Raw genomic sequence first — 21685 nt, forward strand, 5'->3', positions numbered from 1 at the left:
ACACAGAAAAAAAGTTTTTTTCCCTCTCTTTTCTCAAATTGCTGAGGGAATATGGTAGATTTCCATCCCTTAGCTAAATTTAACACCCCCTCAGTTCATTATGTTTTTATCTCCAGTGGGCAGATGTCATCCCTACCTCTGCTAAGGCCTCATCAAATACAGACTCTTGAAGTTTTCTTGTAGTGATATAATGGGAGTACTCGTGAACTTTTTTTGTTTGTGTGTGGTCTAGAATCATCTCAGAAGTCAAGAATAGATCACAAGGATAAATAAAATTTGCAGTCATCAGATCTCACACAGTTGGAACCTGCTGCTCTACAACCACTTTACCTTCTGTCCTGTTTGGAAGGTCATGTCAAGGCTACCTGGAAGCTGGATTACTCACAGAAAACTCACACATTGGTGAAGAAAACTTTCAAACCCCATACAGAAATGTAGGGTAGGGGGATTGAAAATCGATAAATCTGGATTCTTTGTTTGACAATATCAAAATCGTGATTATTTGTCAAAAAGTCATTTTATTTTTAAATTCAAATTCTTAATTTCGGTCTCGGTTTATAAACCTGATTGGAAATAAGTTACTACTTTTCTCCAGCAGAGGGTGAAATACTTCTCTCTGATTCACATGATGTGCATTTTATGGGAAATTATGGCTCCAGATTATAATAGTTTTGGATTTGTCATTATAGTTTAGTTTTACTTAGTTTTGACATTTTTTTTCCATTACAGTTTAGTTTTAATTAGTTTTAGAGCGGGCATTCTAGTTTTTATTTAGTTTTGATTTTTGCAACAAGGCTTAGTTTTAGTTTTAGTTTAGTTTTAGTTTAGTTTCAGTTTAGTTTTAGTTTTTTCATACCTTATTCACCAGGTGCAGGATTCAAAAAGGTCAGAGTAAATATTTTGTCATACTGTTTATTTTCAAGTCCATCATAGTGCTCACTGCTCAGTCAATGCTGATACTGAACTGTTGGCTGCTGCCTTCAACACAAAAAATAATATAAACATAAATTATGTAAAACAACAAAATATGAGCTTTAATAACTAGAAACTTGGACTCTGTAACAATAAAGTCAGACTCACATGCAATGAAACTATTACAGATGATCTGATTCATTGCTCCCCTACGTTTTGTCGCAGCATAGAGCACTATGTCAGCAGTCAGTGCATTAAACAAGCACGTCCCAGTACGTCAGTATGATGGTGCCGTATGGCACTGACAACTGCCGAAAACGGTCTTAAAATTGGTTGGGAAAATGTGTCGGATTATTTACAATTCTAAAGGCTATTAATATTGTCAGAAACTATAACTAAGGAAATTTTGTCTATAATTTTAGTTAGTTTGAGTTAGTTTAATGAACACAAGATACACTTATGGTTAACTTATCGTTTTTGTTTTCTTTTCTAGTTTTTATTAGTTTGAGTTAACTGCAATGTATTTTAAATTTCAGTTTTCGTTTTTAGTTTTGTTTTAGTTAACTATTATAACCTTTCTCCTGATATAGTCTGTAGACATTATCATCATCATTGATCTTTTTCATGTGTGGTGTTTAAAAAGCAAGCTAAGAAAAACTGTAAATATTGAAGAATCGCAATTTTTAATCGCAGAATCAAATCACAAGAATAGCATATCCTCCAAGCCCTACTGAAAGGCGGCTGCCCTGCCAGGGATTCAAACCAGAAACCTTATCACAGAAATTCAGAGTAAATTTAAAAAATGATCTGACATCTAGTAGGTGGCTGACTTTGTGACTCTTCGTGTTCGGTGAGGAAATTAACTTTATAGGCTAACAGAGGTCATGTTTTCAGCATGGCTGTTGCTTTATTATTTGACCACAGTTCATTAAATGTTTCTGCTGTTTTTTCACATATTTCAAACTGGTTAAAATGAGAAAAACACCTTCTAGACCTTAGACAATTTTAAATGATCGCTGCAATATTAAACAAATGTATGTGTCTACTTAGGGCTTCCGTACAAAAACACGCATTAAATTGTGAGTAGCCCGCATGTAACATTCACTCTTATCACCTCTCATTTCTCCGCCTCTTTCCCTCTCTCTCTCCCTCTCTCTGTCATCCTCTACGTCTCTCACCCTGAGGAGGGGTGGAGGCAGGCAGGTTGAAGGACGGACGGTGCCTTTTTTTCTTGCCAGTGAAGAGGGATGGAGGAGGAAAGAGGGATTTAGTGTGGCTCTCCTCCAGTCGGTGTTTCGCACACAGCTCCGTGATAATCTCAGCCCTCCACGGATGATCTTGACGGGACCCAAACGGCTAAAAAAATGACCCGGGGAGTGACCGTTGATCTGCTGCACGAGGTAATACGCACCTTTTCCTCGCGCTCTTCCTCCCGGTAGCAATGATGACTCGTTAAATGTAATCATGTGTTATATGGGGGGACGGTGGGGGTGGATTGTTACATAAGAGAGCAAGGCGAATCACAGATTAATTAGGGAGGCTAATCAGGATGCCAGCAACACATGAAAGTATGGATGTTAATTTTCAAGTATCCTGATTTTCCTCCTGTGACAACAAGGAGGAAAATCAGCTCTTAGATGGAGGAAGCAAGCAGGTGTTGGAGGAAATGTTCCGGGCTGTAACAGCCTGCAGGGCCGCGGCCTCACCACCAACACCACCGACCACAGGACCACTTAACTCTCCACCACTAGCAGGGAAACCGACACACATAGGTGTAAATACAGGAGGCAAAATGGACCCAGGCTTTGGGGCTTTTATTATTACTATGATCGGGATCAACCTCCCGTCACCATGGAAACGGGAAATCTCCAGCCTGTTAGTTTGCTTCTCTTCCTGCGGATGCACCTGATCCCAGCAAAGAAAGGAAAAACAAAAACCCAAAGCCTGTCCTGATACCAAAGCCCTGTTATAAGGGCAGGAAAGGCTCAACAATCTTTGAGTGTTTTTGAAAGATCCTAAGCTAGTCATCATCAAACCAGCTAATTATGATTGTGGAAACTTGGAGCCCTACACAGACAGTTTAAGGTGAAAGCAACACGATAGAAAGAAACGTGAAAAAGATGAGAAAATAATAATTGTGCCTTCCACATCTCACATGAAATACAAAATCAAAGATCTGTTTAAAAAAACTAGAAGCGTAGATCTCTCTACAGAAAAGTCTTGTAGCTAAAGTGAAATCCAGGGATGTATTCTCGGACGTTGCAGCATGATATTCAGGAGAAACTGGAAAAAAGAGAGAGCTGTTGTGTTTTTGTTACCTTTGAATGAACTCTTCAGCCTTTATCTCCGGGGGTAAAGCTTTGAATCCACGCCCGCAGGAAGAGTACCAGGATTTGCAGCCAATTTGATATCGTGGCCAAGTTGTGTAATCATAAATTCAGGGTCTTTCCATGATGCAGTGAAAAATGTGTTTGAGGAGACAACAGTAAAACAGCAAAGAAAATTCATTCAGGTGCATCACCTTCAGGGAACAAAGTCTCAAATGGGACAAAATGACAGCGTGAGCACATGAGGTTATAGTGATCCCCAAAAAGAGAAGCTGTAATAAATGATTCTTTTATATGGAGCTCCTGAAGCTGTAAAAAGAGCCAAAGATATGGAGTTTTAAAAAATCTTACACGCACACTTTCACATTTATGGTAAAGTAAAAAATGAACCAGGGGGTATTTACTTATATGTTACGCACAACAGCACACTTTTAAAGAAGATTTAAAGTGCTTACATCTTTGGTGCTGCTTAAGCCGTTCTTTAATGCATTTATTAAATATCTTTGTATTGATATCATTTCATTTAGCATTGTGTTCCACATTTCAATATTAAAAGCCGACTGCTTTAGGGATGTCTTACATCATGCAATGTAATAATGGGTACCAGCTGGGCCCCCGGCGTCCCTCGCTCTATGTTACTGCAGGAAAATTATTTTCAAATTTGTTTTTATGTTATAAAATTGTCCATTTGGTTTCCATAAGAGAAAGGTTTTTTTTTCTGTTTAAGAGGAAAACCTCTTTTTTGAGTCATTTTATTTGAGTTGGCAACTGTAGCACTCGATGAGTTTCAACACATTTAAGCATCCACCTGCAAAGTATTGTCCCAGTTTATATTTCCAATAGATTTTTCTGTCTACTTTTGGGAATTTTTTAACCGTCTGGGTGTTTATAAGCACACCTAGAGATGTTTTTGAATAGTTTTCTTGATCAGATAATCCTCCCTACTAATAGACGTACTACCAGACCTACTAATGGATATATTTTGTCATTCATTCTTCTCTATTGGTAAATATTCTATTTATTATTTCTTTACAAAATAAAAACCATGTAATTCTTCTTAATGTTATTATTTAGGATTTAACTAAAAAAAAAAACTCTGAATCTCTTATAAAGCTCATTAATTCAAGTTATTATAGCCAGCAGTCTGAAACTGTTATTGGAATCCTTTTTTATGTAGATTTAAGTCTTTCTCCTGCATTAGGACCAATGTTTTTTTTTTTAGTTTGGGGTGTTAAGCAGTGCAGGCAGCACCCTGCTGACAGTCATTTTGCTGATCTGTACTCACTCTGTACCATAGATCCTGGTATAGTAACACAGTCTGTAGGCTGGTGTAGCACCCACCTGAACTCTACCTGTGTCGGTTTGGCAACAAGACTTGGAAACGTATCCCCCTCACTTCTCTAAATCCTATTTCAGTCCTCCTCACTTTGAAATTTCTGGATGAATTTATCTTACCAACATCTCCCTGAACAACATGTGCCAAGTTTCCATCCAGATAAGACTCAGTCAGATTCTGCAAAAGTATTGATGAACACTCAGGTACCTTTGCTTCTTGCCTCACACTCATAGCATCGGGTTCGACAGCAACAGAGGGTGTTGGCAGATTCTTCTTTGCCCTGGGTTTTGCCTCTCAGGCTGCTCTGCATACAGTATTCTTTTTTGGATTGCATGCTTTAGAAGTATATTTTTCACTCGGGGGACATCTGTTTGTATCCTGTCAGACACTAAAACTTTGGCCCAGACTATTTGTTCAGGCTGTAACAGTAATTCAGAAGCCTAAACCTTACAAAACTGCAGCTGTTTTATAAAATGGAGCACATGGGTAGAAAATCTGGTTAACAGTTGAAGTCTGACCCTGAAACCAACCGATTATTTTTAGGTTTATCGGTTAATGTTAGTGTTTTGATACTGACACATCACTGTGGTTTTCCTGTGAGTAGACCCTTGTCATTCTGTTTAACCTGAAATAACTCCAATAAGCTACCTGCAGACACTATTCAGGGTTGAGTATTATCTGTTTCATTTAACAATTTTCTACAAGAGACAGAAATAAAGAAGAGCAAATGACCAAAGCTCTTAAAATTTTAAAAGGAAACAAAATCAGGGACCGGTATCCACATTGACACAGTTTGGGCAGTTATGCTCTCCCATTGCTGTACAATTCAACATGCTATTTGCACAAACCTACCCATCCAGACATGACCTGATTAGACCTTTTGATATTTAACATGTACAGGATTGATTTTTCAATTTGTCAGAAGCAGGGTTGTGTGAGGTACTTGTCATTAGCTAATGAATTAACCTCAGGGGATCTTGGTGTGTGCGGCCCCCTAGTTGAGAAACCAGAACAAAGGCCAGGCGATCTACCACTGCACTCAGGGTCAACCACATAATTAGCTAAGTCTGAGACACTGTAACCAAGGCACTACTCTCAGATGTGACTCATGTGCGTTGGTTGTATCTACCTGTTATCGCTGATAGCCCAGCCTCTGTTTTGGCAACTCAAAAGAGAAGCAGTGCCATGAGAAATGTCAGGAAAGGACTTCGTGCAGCTTTGAGCATCAGTGAAGAATGCTTGGTTTGCAGAATGCTGGGTTCTATAGTGCTTCCATGTGCCTCAAAGAGACAGGAACGAAATGAGGGGTTTCAAAAAACTAGCCAGAAATAAGTAACTATTATTTTGAGCTGTAGAATAAAAATCTTCTGTTGATTAATTTCTCCTCTTGCATTTTATGTTTATCTAAAGAACTTTGAAAAAGCCTCCTTTCTAGTTAGATGCCTGCTCATAATCCACAATTTAAAATGAGATTATCTGCACTAATGAATAGGAGTGAATATGGGCAAGAACTTAACGATACTTGCGTCACATTACGATAATATCACGATACCACACTAGTGTGATATATTGCGTTATTCTACATAGTTAACTATTTGATTGAAAAAAACTTTTTATTCTATTGTGTTTGAAATAATTAAAGTCAGATGCAGTGTTTCTTATATACACTTAACTTGAAAACATTATGTGTGTCAAGTTTGTCTCTTAAACTTCTGTGACAAACTAATGTTGCAAAAAAAATTATTGTGTGAAAGACGTGATCAGTTGGTGAAACTGACAAATGTCACTTGGTGTAACCAATGTTACTCCTAAAAAATCTGATATTGTGCAAAACATGACTATTGATCATTATTTTATCAATCTGCTACACTGTAAAAAGACTTGAAATGATTTTAAACTAACTGACTCAAGGATAGAAAGAAAAAAATGATGTTTAAGGCATCACAAACCACATGATCAGTTTAAGAATTAAATGTTTTGAATATACTTTGAGATGTTATTTATTATACACTTTATGGGCAACATGCATCAGAGGAGCTCTTGGGTGCCATCTACTGCAGTGGAGGTTCAGAAGACGTATTGTACTTCCAACTCACCTAAAATATGTTTTTTATTTAACAAAAATATTGCTATAAAGAGTTGAAATAATTAAATTTTATCACAGGTCAAAGGTCAAAGGTCGCTATATATTGCTGAATCAATATCTTTTCGCTTTTCTACTAAAAAAGGTTATTTTTTAGCTTCCTGATAGAGTCGGGTATGACCAGATTGATTTACAGTCTCTGTGACAGCACAACTTCAATCCATCTGTTCACATAAATGTCATAAAGATTGTATTAACTTTCTAATAACCACAACTTTAGGTTTGGCCACTTCAGTGTGATAAACAGTACCTTATATTAACAACTAAGTTAATAGGCATAATAAGATGATAAACCCTAATTCTTCTCAGTAAGAAGCCTTATTGTTTCTTAACTGTGATCACCACCTGCTTTAATTTGCAGTTGATCCTGTTTGCTGTGAAGCCAAATCAATACTTCCTGAACAGATGTTTCCCATCAAAAACCAACAGGGAAGAACGTCAACCAGAAAACCTCTTCATCCCCTATAGGAGAGCATCTGTACTGTTTGGTTTTGTCAGTGGTCTTATTGTAGCTGTGCCTTTACTGGTTTGATGCCTTTCCTGTTGAAGGGTCAGCTCACATAAATCACACTAAGTATGCTGGTGCGCTTGCAGCCTGAATAATTTAGCACAACAGGCATCCATGCATATTTATTTCGGATAACTATTAACAGTTTGAATAGGAAGCAATTGCTAATTAAGTACAATCCAGGAACCAGCAATTAAATGAGGCATATTTTTTATGAACAGACCACTGAGCTTCAGAATCAGGGAAAATACTGTGGTATGGTTTGAAAATTATTTGTCTGTGACTTTCAGACCGCCTGTGCTCAGCTGCTCCAGTGCCTAAAAATAGCACATGTCCCAGTGCGGCCTCAGCTCAATTTGGTCACATCTGGATCCTGCTACCTGTTTATAACAACATTTCCTACATTGGGATTCCCAGGGAAAAAAAAGGTGGAAATGAAATAATAGAGAAGTGATCTGTTCACAGCTCCTGATAGCCTTTCTTCTGAGACAAGGTTCCTCTGACGCAACACGCCATGACATCCCGTTCAGGGCCAAGCATGCAACACTACTGTATTTACGTAACCATCAGGGAAGCTCAGCATCTTGAATGCATAACCTTGACTTATTTAGCTTAGTTACACCAGTTAGTTCAGGGTGCACCCTGTTCCTAGTAACACCTGCTTCAATGATCTCATAAACATCTTGGTTACACAATCCTCTGATAAAAAAATCTACTCATCAGATGCTGATCTACACTTTAAATTTGTGACGTGACAGCCTCAAGCATTTGAAGAGCATTGTAGGAGTATGTAGCTCTTAAGCTCCTAAACCCTCAGCCATGTGCACCAGTGCTCCATTAGAACTGCTAAGTAGGGATGCAAAGGGGTGGAACATTTCTGGTAAATTTCAGGAAAGACTCCTGAAAAATTCTATGGGTATTGTAGTTCGGGCACATTGGAAATTTATGGGGTTGTGTTGTCATCCACTTGAATGAAATTCTCAAAAATTCCTGGGAAATTTGGGTTCTGAAATTTTAGAGATGCACTTCTTTCCTTGTCATCAACTTGATTGAAGTTTTCAAAAATGATCTAAGTTTAAACAGCATGATAAAATGCAAATTTAACATTTTAATACTGTAATTATTATCATTTTTCTCTACTGCTTAAGCCCAATTTTTTCTACTTTTTGTAATACTTAGTATTTCTCTTAGTGTCTTTCTATTCACAACAATTGTACTGAGAGAGTGCAGTTTAAACCGGAGTCAAATTCCTTGTATTCTTGAAAATACTTGGCTAATAAAGGTGATTCTGATTCTGATTCTGATTCAACTGTGTACCATGAATCACATGTGCAAACAATTCCAAGGACATTTAATAATCAACCAATACTTATAAATAGTTGTAAATACCAGAATCTTTTTTTTTTTTTTTTATCTTTCATGGTTTTTGTTCTGTGAAAGGAACCGATAAAGTTCTACAGTTCTAAAAAACGCATATTATGCATGTATGTTTGCTTACGAAATATATTTATGCCTATATTTATGACAGTTAGACTCAGATAGGGGAAATTTTCCTTAAAGAATTAAATTATAATTTCATTTAAAAATATTGCATTAGATATGTTTGCATGCATGTCTGCTTATGGAAAACCAAAGTGATCAATAGTTTTTACAAGAGACCAGCTAAATGCAGTTGACATAAATTACTGAAAATTCTTCTTAATTCTTGTTCATTTCTGAAAATTTCCATGGAAAGTTTCCAACTGCAAATCCCGAATGAGACACAAATCCTGGAAATTTAGCAACCTTACAGCCAAGTAGGGAGAATTCCTGGATCAAAAGAGAACAATGTATGATTGGAGAGTGGTTTCAGAAAATAGAATCCTAACATGTAGAGTAAAGACAGTAACCAAAACCACAACAAAACATCCTGCTAGGGTGTGCTTTGTTGAAACAAAGGCTGTTTTTCTTTTGTTGCTAAAAAAAAAAAATAATCCAAGAAACCTTTCTATCTTACTTGGTTATGGTGTTATTCTTTATATGCATGCTTCCTCAGCTTCTCTGAAAGTGTTGGACTCAGTGACCATGCTGCAATCTGATTTGTTGCTGGTTTAGGATTCTGCACACACCAGTGGTTTGTCTTCCTTACACAACAGGATAATGGAGCATTTGTATATCTTCCTATATATGGCCTTCGCACATGATCTGACATCTTATTTATGTTTTGTACGGCTGAATTTGTCTGGGGCTATAACCTCTGGTCCCATGGACAAATTCCATTGTCATTCCTCAGACTTGCTCTGTCTTTTGTAAAAAAGCGTGTTATTTTTTTTTTTTTGCTCCAGCATCCTCGTCTGAGCTAAAACATGATTGTTTTAAAAGATCGTCTGATCAGCTTGTACACATGTTTTACTGCTAAGTTATTCATTGATATACCTGAAAAACTTAAGGCACAAACATGTTGGTAAAAATCACTGATTGAAATATTATTTAATCAATTCAAAATGTGATATGAATTGGTCATATTTATTTAAAAACAATATGTTAAACCCAAATATTGTAAAAAAAAAAAAAAAAAAAAAAAAAAAAAAAGAAAAGAAAAAAACCACTCTCTATTTGTTGTCCTTTTTATGTATGTTATCAATATAAGGTCAATTTTATTAAATATTCAGTAAATAAAATATTAAATTGTAGAAATTATTTTTTATTGTTTTTTATTTTGTCTCTGTCGTGCAGTATCATCATATCAGAGATGTTTCAAACAAGCCTGTGTATAATTATGATTCTCTATTCACAAATATTCATCATTCAGAGCAAAAAAAACAAAAAAAATCCCAGCTGTTACATGAATGACAGCTTTATGCACAAAGCAGACACGGGTACATTGTTCCTCCTCAGGCTCTCTGAAACAAGATGAAACAGACAAATGTTATCCAATGCTGTGCGGCCTCGTCCAGCACATTCCTGCTATATTGTGAGCACTCGGTAGACTGAGCTGTGCGTTGTCATAGAAACCAGTGCTGCTCAAGCTCATAATATTCCCCCGGTGAACGGAGAGCAGAACGGCTTCAACACACAGCCATTTGTTCCAGTGGTTAAAAAAAAAAAAAAAAACACTGATGGTGGATTAGAAAATGAGTACAGTAAAGGAAAATCTGACAGTACGCAGAGCAGCAGAAAACACCCCTGTATGTGTGTGTGTGTGTGTGTGTAGGTGTGGGTGTGTGTGTTTGTGTTTGTGTGTGCATGACTGACACATCAGGATCACATAACAACCTCAGAGCAATTCAGAGGAGTCCGATTTAAATTCTCTCCTTTCTGTGGGTCATGGAGGATGCACAGAATAGAGAAGAGACCAGTGCAGCTCAGACACGTCTAATCGTGACTGCTCCACAGTCCTCAGGTCCCCACGACTCACTGTTTGCTTTGGTAACACAGAGTTACTCATGTTCACCTTTGGAGAAAACTCATAACACTATTTCTCTTCATCTATCATCCTTATCTGTACACCCCAGATGGGTTATGATATTACAATTAACACCATTTTCTCGAATAGTTTTGACATGATAGGGAACAATTAGGGACATTTGATTTAAGTTGAAGCTCCTGTGGGGAACTCTTGGTTTGTCTCAGCTGTGAACGGAATTTGTTAAATCTATATTAAGGTTGAATCACAACACAGTAAAAGAACAACAAAGTGAAAATGTAAACTGGATTTCTGAGTTGTACAGCATAAAGCTTTAAGTGGTGGCCTTTTAGTTTTGTTGTCACCTGAGGGGATGTTTCTAAACGAGGGAAATGACCCATGAGTAACTGGTTGGCAGCCATGTGGAGGGCTGGTAAAATTCTCTACAAGCTATGGAAAAGTGCTGCTGTGCTTCCTCTCCTCCTCTTTACTTTATAATAGGAAACACTGGGTCATTATCATCGCAAATGGGAGTGGAAATCGTGCCATCATTCCCCCTTTGACCTGGATTTCAGCATTTATTGTCTGTAATAACCAACAGGTTAAACACAGGACTTAAACCTAACAGAATTTGCTTCTTCACTGTTTGACACCAGATAAATGTGCTAACTTAAACCTTTGGACTAAACCCTTGTACTTGTTACTTTAAAAGACTCTGTTAGATTTATTTAATTCAATCAGAGCAAAGGAAATAATTGGACTGTTCACCCGCCTGTTCAAGTACTCTTATTACCCATGACCTGGGTCTCTAACAAGCATCACAGCTGAGAAACTAGAAGCCCAATAGAAAGTGGACTTGAAGCTGAAAATGGTTGGTGTTTATCTTGATGTGCTGCTTCTACTGCAGTGAAATCTGTATGTGCCATGTGTGATGCAGGGGCAGCTCATGTGCTTGGGGGAGTATGTTTGGACTTTTTGTAGGATTCTTTCAAAAGCACCAGGTGATGACGACTCAAAGTCAATATTCCTTTCCTTTTTAAAATCCTTTTTGGGGTAAGAAGAGCCTTTGTTTGACTGGACAGCTGAAGAGAGACAAAATGCGGGGAATAAGGGGTGGGGGAAGCAAACAATGCAGCACACCATGAAGGCCTGGAGTCGAACGAGAGACCCCTGAGAAATAACATATTTTACACGGGGAACATTATTCATCCACTGGGCTTACATCTTCTATCTTTTATAGAATCCCACCACAAAGTTGGAGGTACTTAAAATGTTGTAATCTGTTTAAGTTATGACAACTAGACCAATAAATCAGTCAGTCAATAACATGTTTTTCCCACCCTGAATGACAGCATAATACATCTCAAACAGTTACTTGCTGGGTTTTATTATAGATTCTATGCCAATTGTAGAATGATACTGTTTAATATGACTCCACTTCCTTGTGAATTATTTCTAGGGATGCACGATATTTTGGTATCAATATCGGTAACAGCCAATGTTGGTTATTTTTTTTGTAAATATCGGCATCGGCCAATGTGTAAGAGTAGGCTGATATTTACTCATTAGCTGCCAGCCATTTTCAGAGCAACGTTTTAACGATCTTTCAAGACCCAAATAATATTGTTTTCTATGACTATGTAAACACCAAAACTACCTAAGAAGAGTGGACCCTCTTCTTTTATGTCTCTCTTCCTGTTTTTGATCCAAAAAAACAGACAAAACATACTGTTTGTAATCTCATTTATGTCAGGCGCTCCATCCTTTGATCCTGTCCATGGTCGTCTGTTTTCATGATTGCACCACTCTTTCTCTCTGAACTACCTCAACACATCATCTCAGATTGTTTTTTTTGTTTGTTTTTTACAATATTGATATTGGTAAATATCAGTCATGAGCCATAACAGCAATATTAATATTGGTTATCAGTATCTGCCAAAATTTTCACATCATTGCATCCCTAATTATTTCAACCAATCTAAAGCATGTTGCTGGCTTTACATTGGGTCTCATCTTACCTTGTCAGGACTCTTTCTCATATAACCACTCGCTTCCCATACATTATTCCAAACATGTGATGTCGTAATGTGCATGGAATAATGGATGCTGTTATTAAATTTACAAAAAAACATGATATCCTTTTGGTTATTGGCTGACCAGCTTCATGTTATTGGTATCAGCATCAGCCACTGAGGAACCCTGTACAGTTCGACCACATATCTACATTACTTGTACACCAGAGTCTCTTACTGGACTACTCTCTCAGGGATTGGACTTTGCCAGTCATACCACTTTGGTATCAGCCAATCAGAGCTCAATCAAGCAGGACCTGAATTTGAAAAGCAAGCTTCAGTAATCTCAAAAAACGAGTGTAATTTTTTATAAGACTATTGAACAACAACCTCAGTAAGAATAGTTAAAGCCAGCTGAGTTTGAAAGATGTTGTTCACAAGGTTAAAAAAAAACAGCATGAGGACTGTTCAGGAACAGTCAACATGAGAAAGTTATATATAGAAATGGGATCAGTGAGGTCACAGTCAGTACTCTGCTTTGACACTATTTCCAATCCTCTATTTATCTTCAGTGGGTAATTATCTCACTCTTCAGATATGGTCACCTCACAGTACGATTTCCCTGTGGGTGCTGAGGAGCTCCCAAACACCCACGATGCATCACAGCCTAACTTCAGTCTCTTTGCTGTACGAGTTGCTGTGACCAAGTGTAGCTTGCTTTTTGCGGTGTGGGTGGAAACACGTTTTCTCAGCATTGCCGTAGCTGCAGCGTTTCGTGCTGAGACTGTTTAGTACTACTGGAGAGTCTGCATACTGGTGGAGGTGGGACTGGAAACAATGGAGGAGTAGGATGTCTATTGTTAAAGATATCATCTGCATGCATGTCTTGTTTGTGTTGCTGCCAATCAATCTGAGAGTATGGCCACATTGATTCAGTTACATTAATAAATCCATCTTCTCTGCTCTGTTTTTGTGCTCCATCGTGACAAAAACAGTCCTTCACTCTTACAACAAAACCAACTGAGGTTTCTAAAAAACACCCAGTGCATGGTGGAGTGTGTGGGATAAACTCAGACCTTCAAAATGAAGACATGAGGAGAGAGTTGTTTTGTTTTCCTTCTAAAATGTGATGCAGATAATGCAGAGCTATTTAAGACCTAGAATATTGTCACTTGAGTTGGATTTGACTCAAAACTTTGGCTTCCAAGTATATGTGCCTTGGAAGTATGAGTCAAAGTATAAAGTGACTTAAAGGAATTGTCTAATACAACATTCAAGTCTTGCGTCACCTAAGTATCTCTAGTTCCTCTGAATCAAACCAGAACAATATGAGTTCTTTTGTCCTTGTTTGCCTTAACAAAACCATTTACTGCTCTTTTCTTCTCCTTCAGGCGTGAATCCACCCAGAAACCTCATGGAGCAGGATGTGGAGAGCCCGGCCATCATCAGACAGCCCAAGCTGCCAAAGCAGGCCCGTGAGGACCTGCCCAAACAGCTGGCAGAAATCGACCGGGCGAAGAAGATCCAACGGTATGTCCAGAAAGACGGGAAGTGTAACGTCCATCACGGTAACGTTCGAGAGACGTACCGCTATCTGACAGACATTTTCACCACACTGGTGGATCTCAAATGGAGGTTCAACCTCTTCATCTTCGTGTTGGTGTACACAGTGACGTGGCTCTTCTTTGGCTTCATGTGGTGGCTTATCGCTTACCTTCGAGGTGATCTGGACCATATAGCGGACAACCAGTGGACTCCATGTGTCAATAACCTTAACGGGTTCGTATCAGCCTTTCTGTTCTCCATTGAGACAGAGACCACCATTGGTTACGGATACAGAGTCATCACGGACAAATGCCCAGAAGGGATAGTTCTGCTTTTAGTCCAGTCTGTGCTGGGATCTATTGTGAATGCCTTCATGGTAGGGTGCATGTTTGTAAAGATCTCACAGCCCAAGAAACGAGCTGAGACTCTAGTGTTTTCCACCAATGCGGTCATCTCCATGAGAGATGGACGACTGTGCCTGATGTTCAGAGTCGGAGACCTCCGAAACTCGCACATCGTAGAAGCGTCAATCAGGGCCAAGCTTATCAAGTCTAAGCAGACAAAGGAAGGGGAGTTCATCCCCCTGAACCAGACGGACATAAATGTGGGTTACAACACGGGAGATGACAGGCTTTTCCTCGTGTCACCGCTCATCATCTGCCACGAGATAAATCAAAACAGCCCTTTCTGGGAGATCTCACAAGCACACCTGGCCAAGGAGGAGCTGGAGATCGTTGTGATCCTGGAGGGGATGGTGGAGGCCACTGGTAAGTAACAATCAGATACTGAGTTTGTAATGATATTATGTAACAGAATGTGTTTTCAGTGATGTTGCAGTGTTCTCAAAATCCCAAAAGACCCCTTATTCATAAACAGTATTTCAGTAGAAACAAGACTTTAATTGTCCGCAAAGGATGAGTCCTACTTACTGCAGTGTCCCCTGACTATTCCTGAAGTCCTGTACAGTTATACAACACCCAGTGCAGGAGAGGCTCATGCTCATACAACACTTTTTCACCACCAGAAAACATGTCCTTGATAAAAAAATGCATGGTAATACACTGGACTAGAGGGTGTTGAGTTTGCATTTTTATGTCAGTTGTCAGTTGCTGCTTTTTTTCTTATCCACTATCAGCCATGACAGAATAAACCAGTTACATAATGCTTTCGATGTTTTGAAGCATCTACTAGAGGCTAACGGAGGACTTCTCTGCAGACTTTTGAGCCAAAGAGGATGCTATAAATAACAAAAGAGCCAGGGTTTCTGTTTGGAAGCTATCAAAACCCTCAGCCTCCTGAGATCCAGGGATTTGTGTTTCTGTATGTGGTCATAGCTGGGTTATTTGAAAGGAATTGCATGAAGTATACCCAGGCGCTAAAATGTTTGTAGGGATAAATTAATAAAGAAAAGGATACCATTCTGCAGAATCTACTGAAAGCAGCTGGTTGACATGAAGATAGTGTGAAAGGTGATATGTGAATGCCACAGATGCTCCGAAGACAAAGGAGCGTTGGTTATTTATAGTCCAGCCCTGTAGGTTGGACAGGGATCAATAAGTTTTAGCCCGCAGTTGCAGCCTTCTTAGGGTCATGAATCATTCAGTTTCAAGCATGCAGACTTTGTTCTCCAGGAACCAGAGGGATATAATGACAATCACAGTTTTTATTAAGTAAGGTTAGAGTTAATTGAATCTCAAAATTGCCTCCAAAGCAGCCTGAAAAGAGGTATCAGGGATTAGCAAATATCACAGTCACGCAACAATCCAAAATATAATTTTTCCCTCCCCCAAAAAATAAATAATTTCTTCTTCTCCAAGCAGCTGCCACAGTTTCATATAACCTTTTTTATTGCTGTCTTTATGTAAAACAGATTGAGGAATAAATCCTTTAAGGTTAGTGAAACAGATGTAAGTCGCAAATTTGTCTTGTTACACATCTTAAGGATTTTACACAACATAGAAACATCTGAAGACACAATTCAGTGTTAACATTAAAGTTTCTCTAAGCTATGTTGATTTTTTTTATCATTACCTGAGAAGATAAATACCCAACTTTTAAATAGGGCTGCATGATTTTGGAAAATAATGTAATTGTGATTTTTTTTGGACCAACATTGCGATTGTGATTTAACATGCAATTTTTTGTGGAGATGTGTGTCTTTTACATTATTCACTTAACACAAGCAATGAACCGTTCTCTAGTATGACCAACACAACAGAGGATACTATCAACACATAAACAGAGTCTCTCCTTCAGGACAGGCCTACATGTTAGGATGACATGAGATGAATTGATATGAATAATGTATCTAAAACTATTACAAGCACAGCAGAATATTGACTGATTGATTTAACTTTAATAAAATTATCATTAATATCCTTCAATAAAATCAGAGAAAGAAACAAAGCACTGTAGAACAAGAGGCCAGGTATGAACAATAATCTGAAAAATCAATATGAATCTTCTCTTCTATGAATCTCACACTAAATAAAGTGCAGAACTGTAAATAAAAACAAAGTTTTGGCTCAACCACTGAAATATGTATACTTGTGGGTTGCACTTCTTAAATGCACTTTAAAACTTCCTTTTTTTTTAATTGCAGCCTTAGCAATTTGAAAATTGCATTGTATTACATTGCGATGTCGATTTAAATTGGATTAATTGTTCAGCCCTACTTTTAAATAACGCCTGGAAGCCTTCCCAGGTACAATCCTCAATTGTTGGATTGTAGTGTAGCTCTGCTGTTTACAACAGAAGGACTTAATTTAAATAGAATGGTAGCGATCTTGATACTTTTGATAGTGGAGACACAAATAATTGCACACTAGCTGAATCAAACAGACTCAGACTGCTACAACTTTATGAAAGTGAGAACATTTTTTAGTTCTTTTTCTCTCATTCGTGGGCATTGAGAATATGTTTGGTTGCACAAGAAAAAAACTCTACCTTGCCTGTCATTTTGGCCTCCTTGCAAACAGTATCTTTTTATTTTCTGCAGTATCCTTTTAACATCCTGTTCTACCTGCTGAGACCTTGAAAGAAAAACCTCACGTAGACCTGTGCATGAATTTGGGGAAAACTTTGGGGCAGGCTGTTCTAACCTTTTCTATGTATTTTCAGGGTGCATATGTTGAAAAAGCTTTATCAAATTAATGTATTGTTAGCAGCATAAAGCCACTGAAAAAAATAGAGGTTTGAAAGGAGTACTCAGTATTGGCTAACGCTCTGTGTCAGTCGTCTAAATTTGTACTGAGATTTTCTCCCACTAACATCTGTAGCCCACCTGCTTTGTTTTGCTTTGTTTCTGTATTATGGAAAGCTATGTAGTTATTTTTCTTATGATTCATTCACATAGTGTCATTGTATTCCTAAGAAATACACACTTAGAGATATTATACATGAATTTTGATTAGGAAAATTCTAGTTATGATGAATAGGAATGTGTAGTTTTCAAAGGTTACAAGGTTATGTACTTCAGCAAATATTCGGGTGGTTGCCTGTGGAAGGGGACTCACAATTTTCTCAGAATGTGTCCACATCCATGTTTTCCTTTAACCTTTCCATAAAACCTTTTAACTCTAGTTTCCAGCATCATCCTGTAGATTTTTCCACCTGATACCCTTGGAGTAAACCTTGCAATGGGCTTACAATGGGATGATTGCATCAGGAACATCAGGGAGATAAGTTTATCAGCTCGCTGCTTTTCAGTCACACTCATTTCAGACAGCTGATTTAGATTCACACGTTTGTGCCAAAACTAAATTAAGCAGAAACGTCAGTGCTCCAAGTGAATCTGCACAACTGTCCTAATCCATGAAAACATTGAAACGAAGTATGTCGAGGAGTTTTAATCCTGTTGATAAACAGATAGAAAATAACCCTGATGCCCTTGTAAAACTGGTACAAGCCACAATGACAATCAGGAAGATGATCTCAGTGATTGCTTACATCTCTCTCATTGAAGTTTTATGGTTAGAACATCAGACACGAGAACAAAGGTTACATCAAATATTTGTCAGAGAACACTGACACAAATGTACAGATAAGAAGCACTACTTTGACCAATGACAAGCAGAGTCAGTACAAAATAAAGGTTGCCCACAGCTGCATCAAATGTTATGCTTCTCACACCTGTTCCTTTTGTTTCTCTGAAGAATTATGGGGAAAAAAAGTGAGCATGATCCCACTGTTTTATTAATTTGTTGTTTTTTGGGGAGAAGTTTCAAAGTCTGACTAAAACATACTACTGATTCATCGTTGGAAGAATGAAAGATGTTTGTCCAAACCAACACCACAATTGTCAACCCTTAATGTTGTTTTTGTATCCCAAAGGCATGACATGCCAGGCCAGGAGTTCATACGTAGGCACCGAGATCAAGTGGGGCTACCGCTTCACCCCCGTCCTGACGCTGGAGGACGGATTCTACGAAGTTGACTACAACAGCTTCCACGACATCTATGAGACCAACACACCCGCCTGCAGTGCCAAAGAGCTGTTCGATATGGCCAACCGCGCCCGCCTGCCTCTCACCTGGTCTCTGGGTAGTAAGCTGAGCCAGCAGGGACTGCCAGAGTCTGAACAGGAGGGACCAGAAACCAAGACCAGCGAGGAGAAAGAGGTGAAGAGCCAGCAGACAGAGAGGAACGGGGACATTGCCAACATAGAGAGTGAGTCCAAAGTGTAGCGAGTATGACAGAGATCCAGATGAGATTATTACTGAGTACTGTAGACTCACCAAACCAGATTTTAGAGCACAGGTGAGAGTTTGAGGTACTAAACGAGGACCAATGAGCACAGTAGACCAAGTATCCCAGAACCAAGAACCGCTTCTTTCTCAGTGATTCACAGTTTCCCCAAACATCTAGACATGTGACCCACCGCTGAACTGAAAACCCTCTGCGGAAAGTGCATGTTTCATATATAATGTGATGTCCTCCTGATGAGATTCCTATTATTTTTTCTATTAAGATATTCCTAGGGGCATTTGCATAAGTATTTTTGTATATACTATAAAATGTTTTGAATTCTTTGTTTTGTTGCAGTGTGAATATTTGACAGATGTTTGATACTAATACCTTTAGGTTAGTTCTGTATATATATTCTATGCCTTACTGTATGTATAAAGCCTTCATTATTTGATATTTCAGAACTATATTAGCATGTATAAACATTATCTGCAGTTAATTTATCTTGTAATGTGTATATACTGTATGATGATAATGTAATAAGGAACACATACATCTCAATGGATGCAAACTCTAGTTGAAACCAATGACGAATACTTCCCCTAATGATCAATGTTTGTTTAGGGTAGTACTACACGTCTACAATACCGTTCCTCAAGAAGCCATGACCTGCTGTTCACAGCTGAGTGACTTCAGACAACGGCCCTTTAAAACTGCATCTCGTCACTTTTGCACATTGGAGGCCTCTGGTGGAGGAAGAAAGTCCCTGTTTCAGTAAATCCCTCACATGTCACCTAAAAGTATCGAATAAATAAACTGATGATTGCATATCATTTCCTTGACTGCTTGATTTTTAAAGATCTGATTGTGATAATGTGATAGTTATTCTGTCCACAGAGGAAGTGCAGCGATTCTTATCTTGAGCAGAAGTCATTGGACCACGGTGCAAAAATATATGATTACAAGTCTAAGTCCTGAATTCAGACTCTAACTTGGCTTCAACTGACTGCATTCTGACATGAGGATATTACAATGAGGACAATACAATGAGGCCCACCGTGTAGGGCTATTCTTTGTATGGAAGAAAAACCACAACACTCTTAGCAGTATAGAAACCACACGAGCGCCATCTTTGTAACCGTCCTCAGGTGATCCTGAGATGAAAGTGAAGAAGGCCCAAAACTTTGCAAAGTTTAATGACTGAAATGTGTTGATTTCTGGAAAGTCTGATTTGATGCATGCCTTTAAAAGCACTTGTAGAAGAGAGTTTGTAGAGAAACAGCCAAAGAAGACTCAGTGTTACGTTCCCCAAAGGTGGTGTGCCAGGAGATGAAGTGGAGTAACAATAAGATGAAAAAAGAAAACAAAGGTAAAAACATTTATTTCCAAACTCTCCCTCAGAAAGTGGTTAACAAGTCTCTGTGACACAAGGTCAGTAATTTTGTGTGAATGGCTCTCATTTGAAAACTTCCATGAGAGTCTCCTAGAAGCGAAACATCTCCAAACACTTCAACCAAATTCAGAGGCTCTTCAAAAGTTCCAACAAACACTTCAGAGCCGACTCTACAGCAACTGCTTTCACCTTTTTTTGGTGTGATCCTATTGCACATTCAGAGCAGCTGTGTGTAAATCATCTTTGTATAACTAGCAGAAACTGATGACAAAGAGCACTAATGCATGAAAAAAATCATTTAGATGTTTCTATGTTGCAACTTTGATTCTTCAAAGAAATAATTGGACAAAGAAAACCACCTATTTTTTTGGATATGACTTCTATAGAGACAGAGAAGATGAGCATTTGCTTATTCTGTTATCAAATAAACCCAAAATCCCACATGAGGATGTTGTCCTTCTAAGACTTACCTTTCAAAGAAAATATACTGAGTGCTTTTTGATCGTTTCAGCCTCTCCTAATTCAATAACCTAAGGAGGAAGTTAAAATGAACAATAGATAAAAGTGCACATCTCATGGAGTTCTGTCAAAAATATGTGTATCACTAAAGTCAAAGTAAAAGCACTTATTCTCATGCTGGTGAATGTTGTTAATGTCTCTGATTAAAAATTCTGTTTTGCATCAACAAATGAACAGGGAAGCTGTTGGAGTAGAGCAAGTTTTAATGCATTTTTTACAGTCAGATCGATGTCAGGTGAGAGTTACAGGGCCATGTTCTCACTGTAGCTGAGTAAATACAGTATTTTTCAGTCGTCAGACCCTCTCATCTTGCTGCCAGCTATTCAGTGAATCAACACACACCTAAATTTACACACATACTTAAATCCTTGAGGGCATCAGTGTTTCATCAAGCAACCTGAAAACACCAACCAGTAGGTTCCATCAACAGATCTCAGGTAAGAGAATAACAGCAGGAATGGATGTTTAGAAAACACAGTTCCCTGTTATCTTACAGCTCTTACAGGTTTCACTCTGCTCTTCTAGATCCAGACTAATCCACAGACAGCCAAGGGTCAGTTTCAACAAGCAGCTATGACGTTTCTCTCAGGAGTGGTTCAGTGTTTTGTGTAAAGACAGTCAGAGACAGGGTTATATTAAACATAAAACCAAATACAGTTTAACCTTACAGTACGTCAGTTTATAATTGTTCTGATACCTCAGAGTAGTGAAAGGAAGTGAAGTTAAAATAATTAAAAACCACAATAACTTTAGATGTGTGATGTTTTCAAGTAAAACCTGGAAATAAACCTTGATCTTAAGACTTTTAAATGTACATCTGTAACTTATACTCATGAAAGCAGGAAAACAACACATCAAGATTTATGTGCATGTCATTAGCTGGTTTATGTATACTGTCGAAAGTAAGCTAGCTGCAGTG

General features: G+C 38.3%; 1 protein-coding gene across 1 annotated transcript; it reads left to right on the top strand.

The window, feature by feature from the left end:
* The first annotated feature begins 2089 nt into the window (after positions 1-2089).
* Positions 2090-19676, top strand: LOC141791348 (G protein-activated inward rectifier potassium channel 2-like). The gene is made up of 3 exons (XM_074671723.1): positions 2090-2312; positions 14015-14935; positions 18501-19676. The coding sequence occupies exons 2-3, from the start codon at positions 14038-14040 to the stop codon at positions 18851-18853; spliced, it is 1251 nt and encodes a 416-aa protein (XP_074527824.1). The 5' UTR covers positions 2090-2312; positions 14015-14037; the 3' UTR covers positions 18854-19676.
* The last annotated feature ends 2009 nt before the right edge of the window (positions 19677-21685 follow it).

The sequence above is a fragment of the Halichoeres trimaculatus genome, unplaced genomic scaffold (genome assembly GCF_033239565.1).
Source record: "Halichoeres trimaculatus isolate MK-OKI-2021-1 unplaced genomic scaffold, fHalTri1.1 fHalTri1_scaffold_6, whole genome shotgun sequence".
Taxonomy (NCBI): Eukaryota; Metazoa; Chordata; class Actinopteri; order Labriformes; family Labridae; genus Halichoeres; species Halichoeres trimaculatus.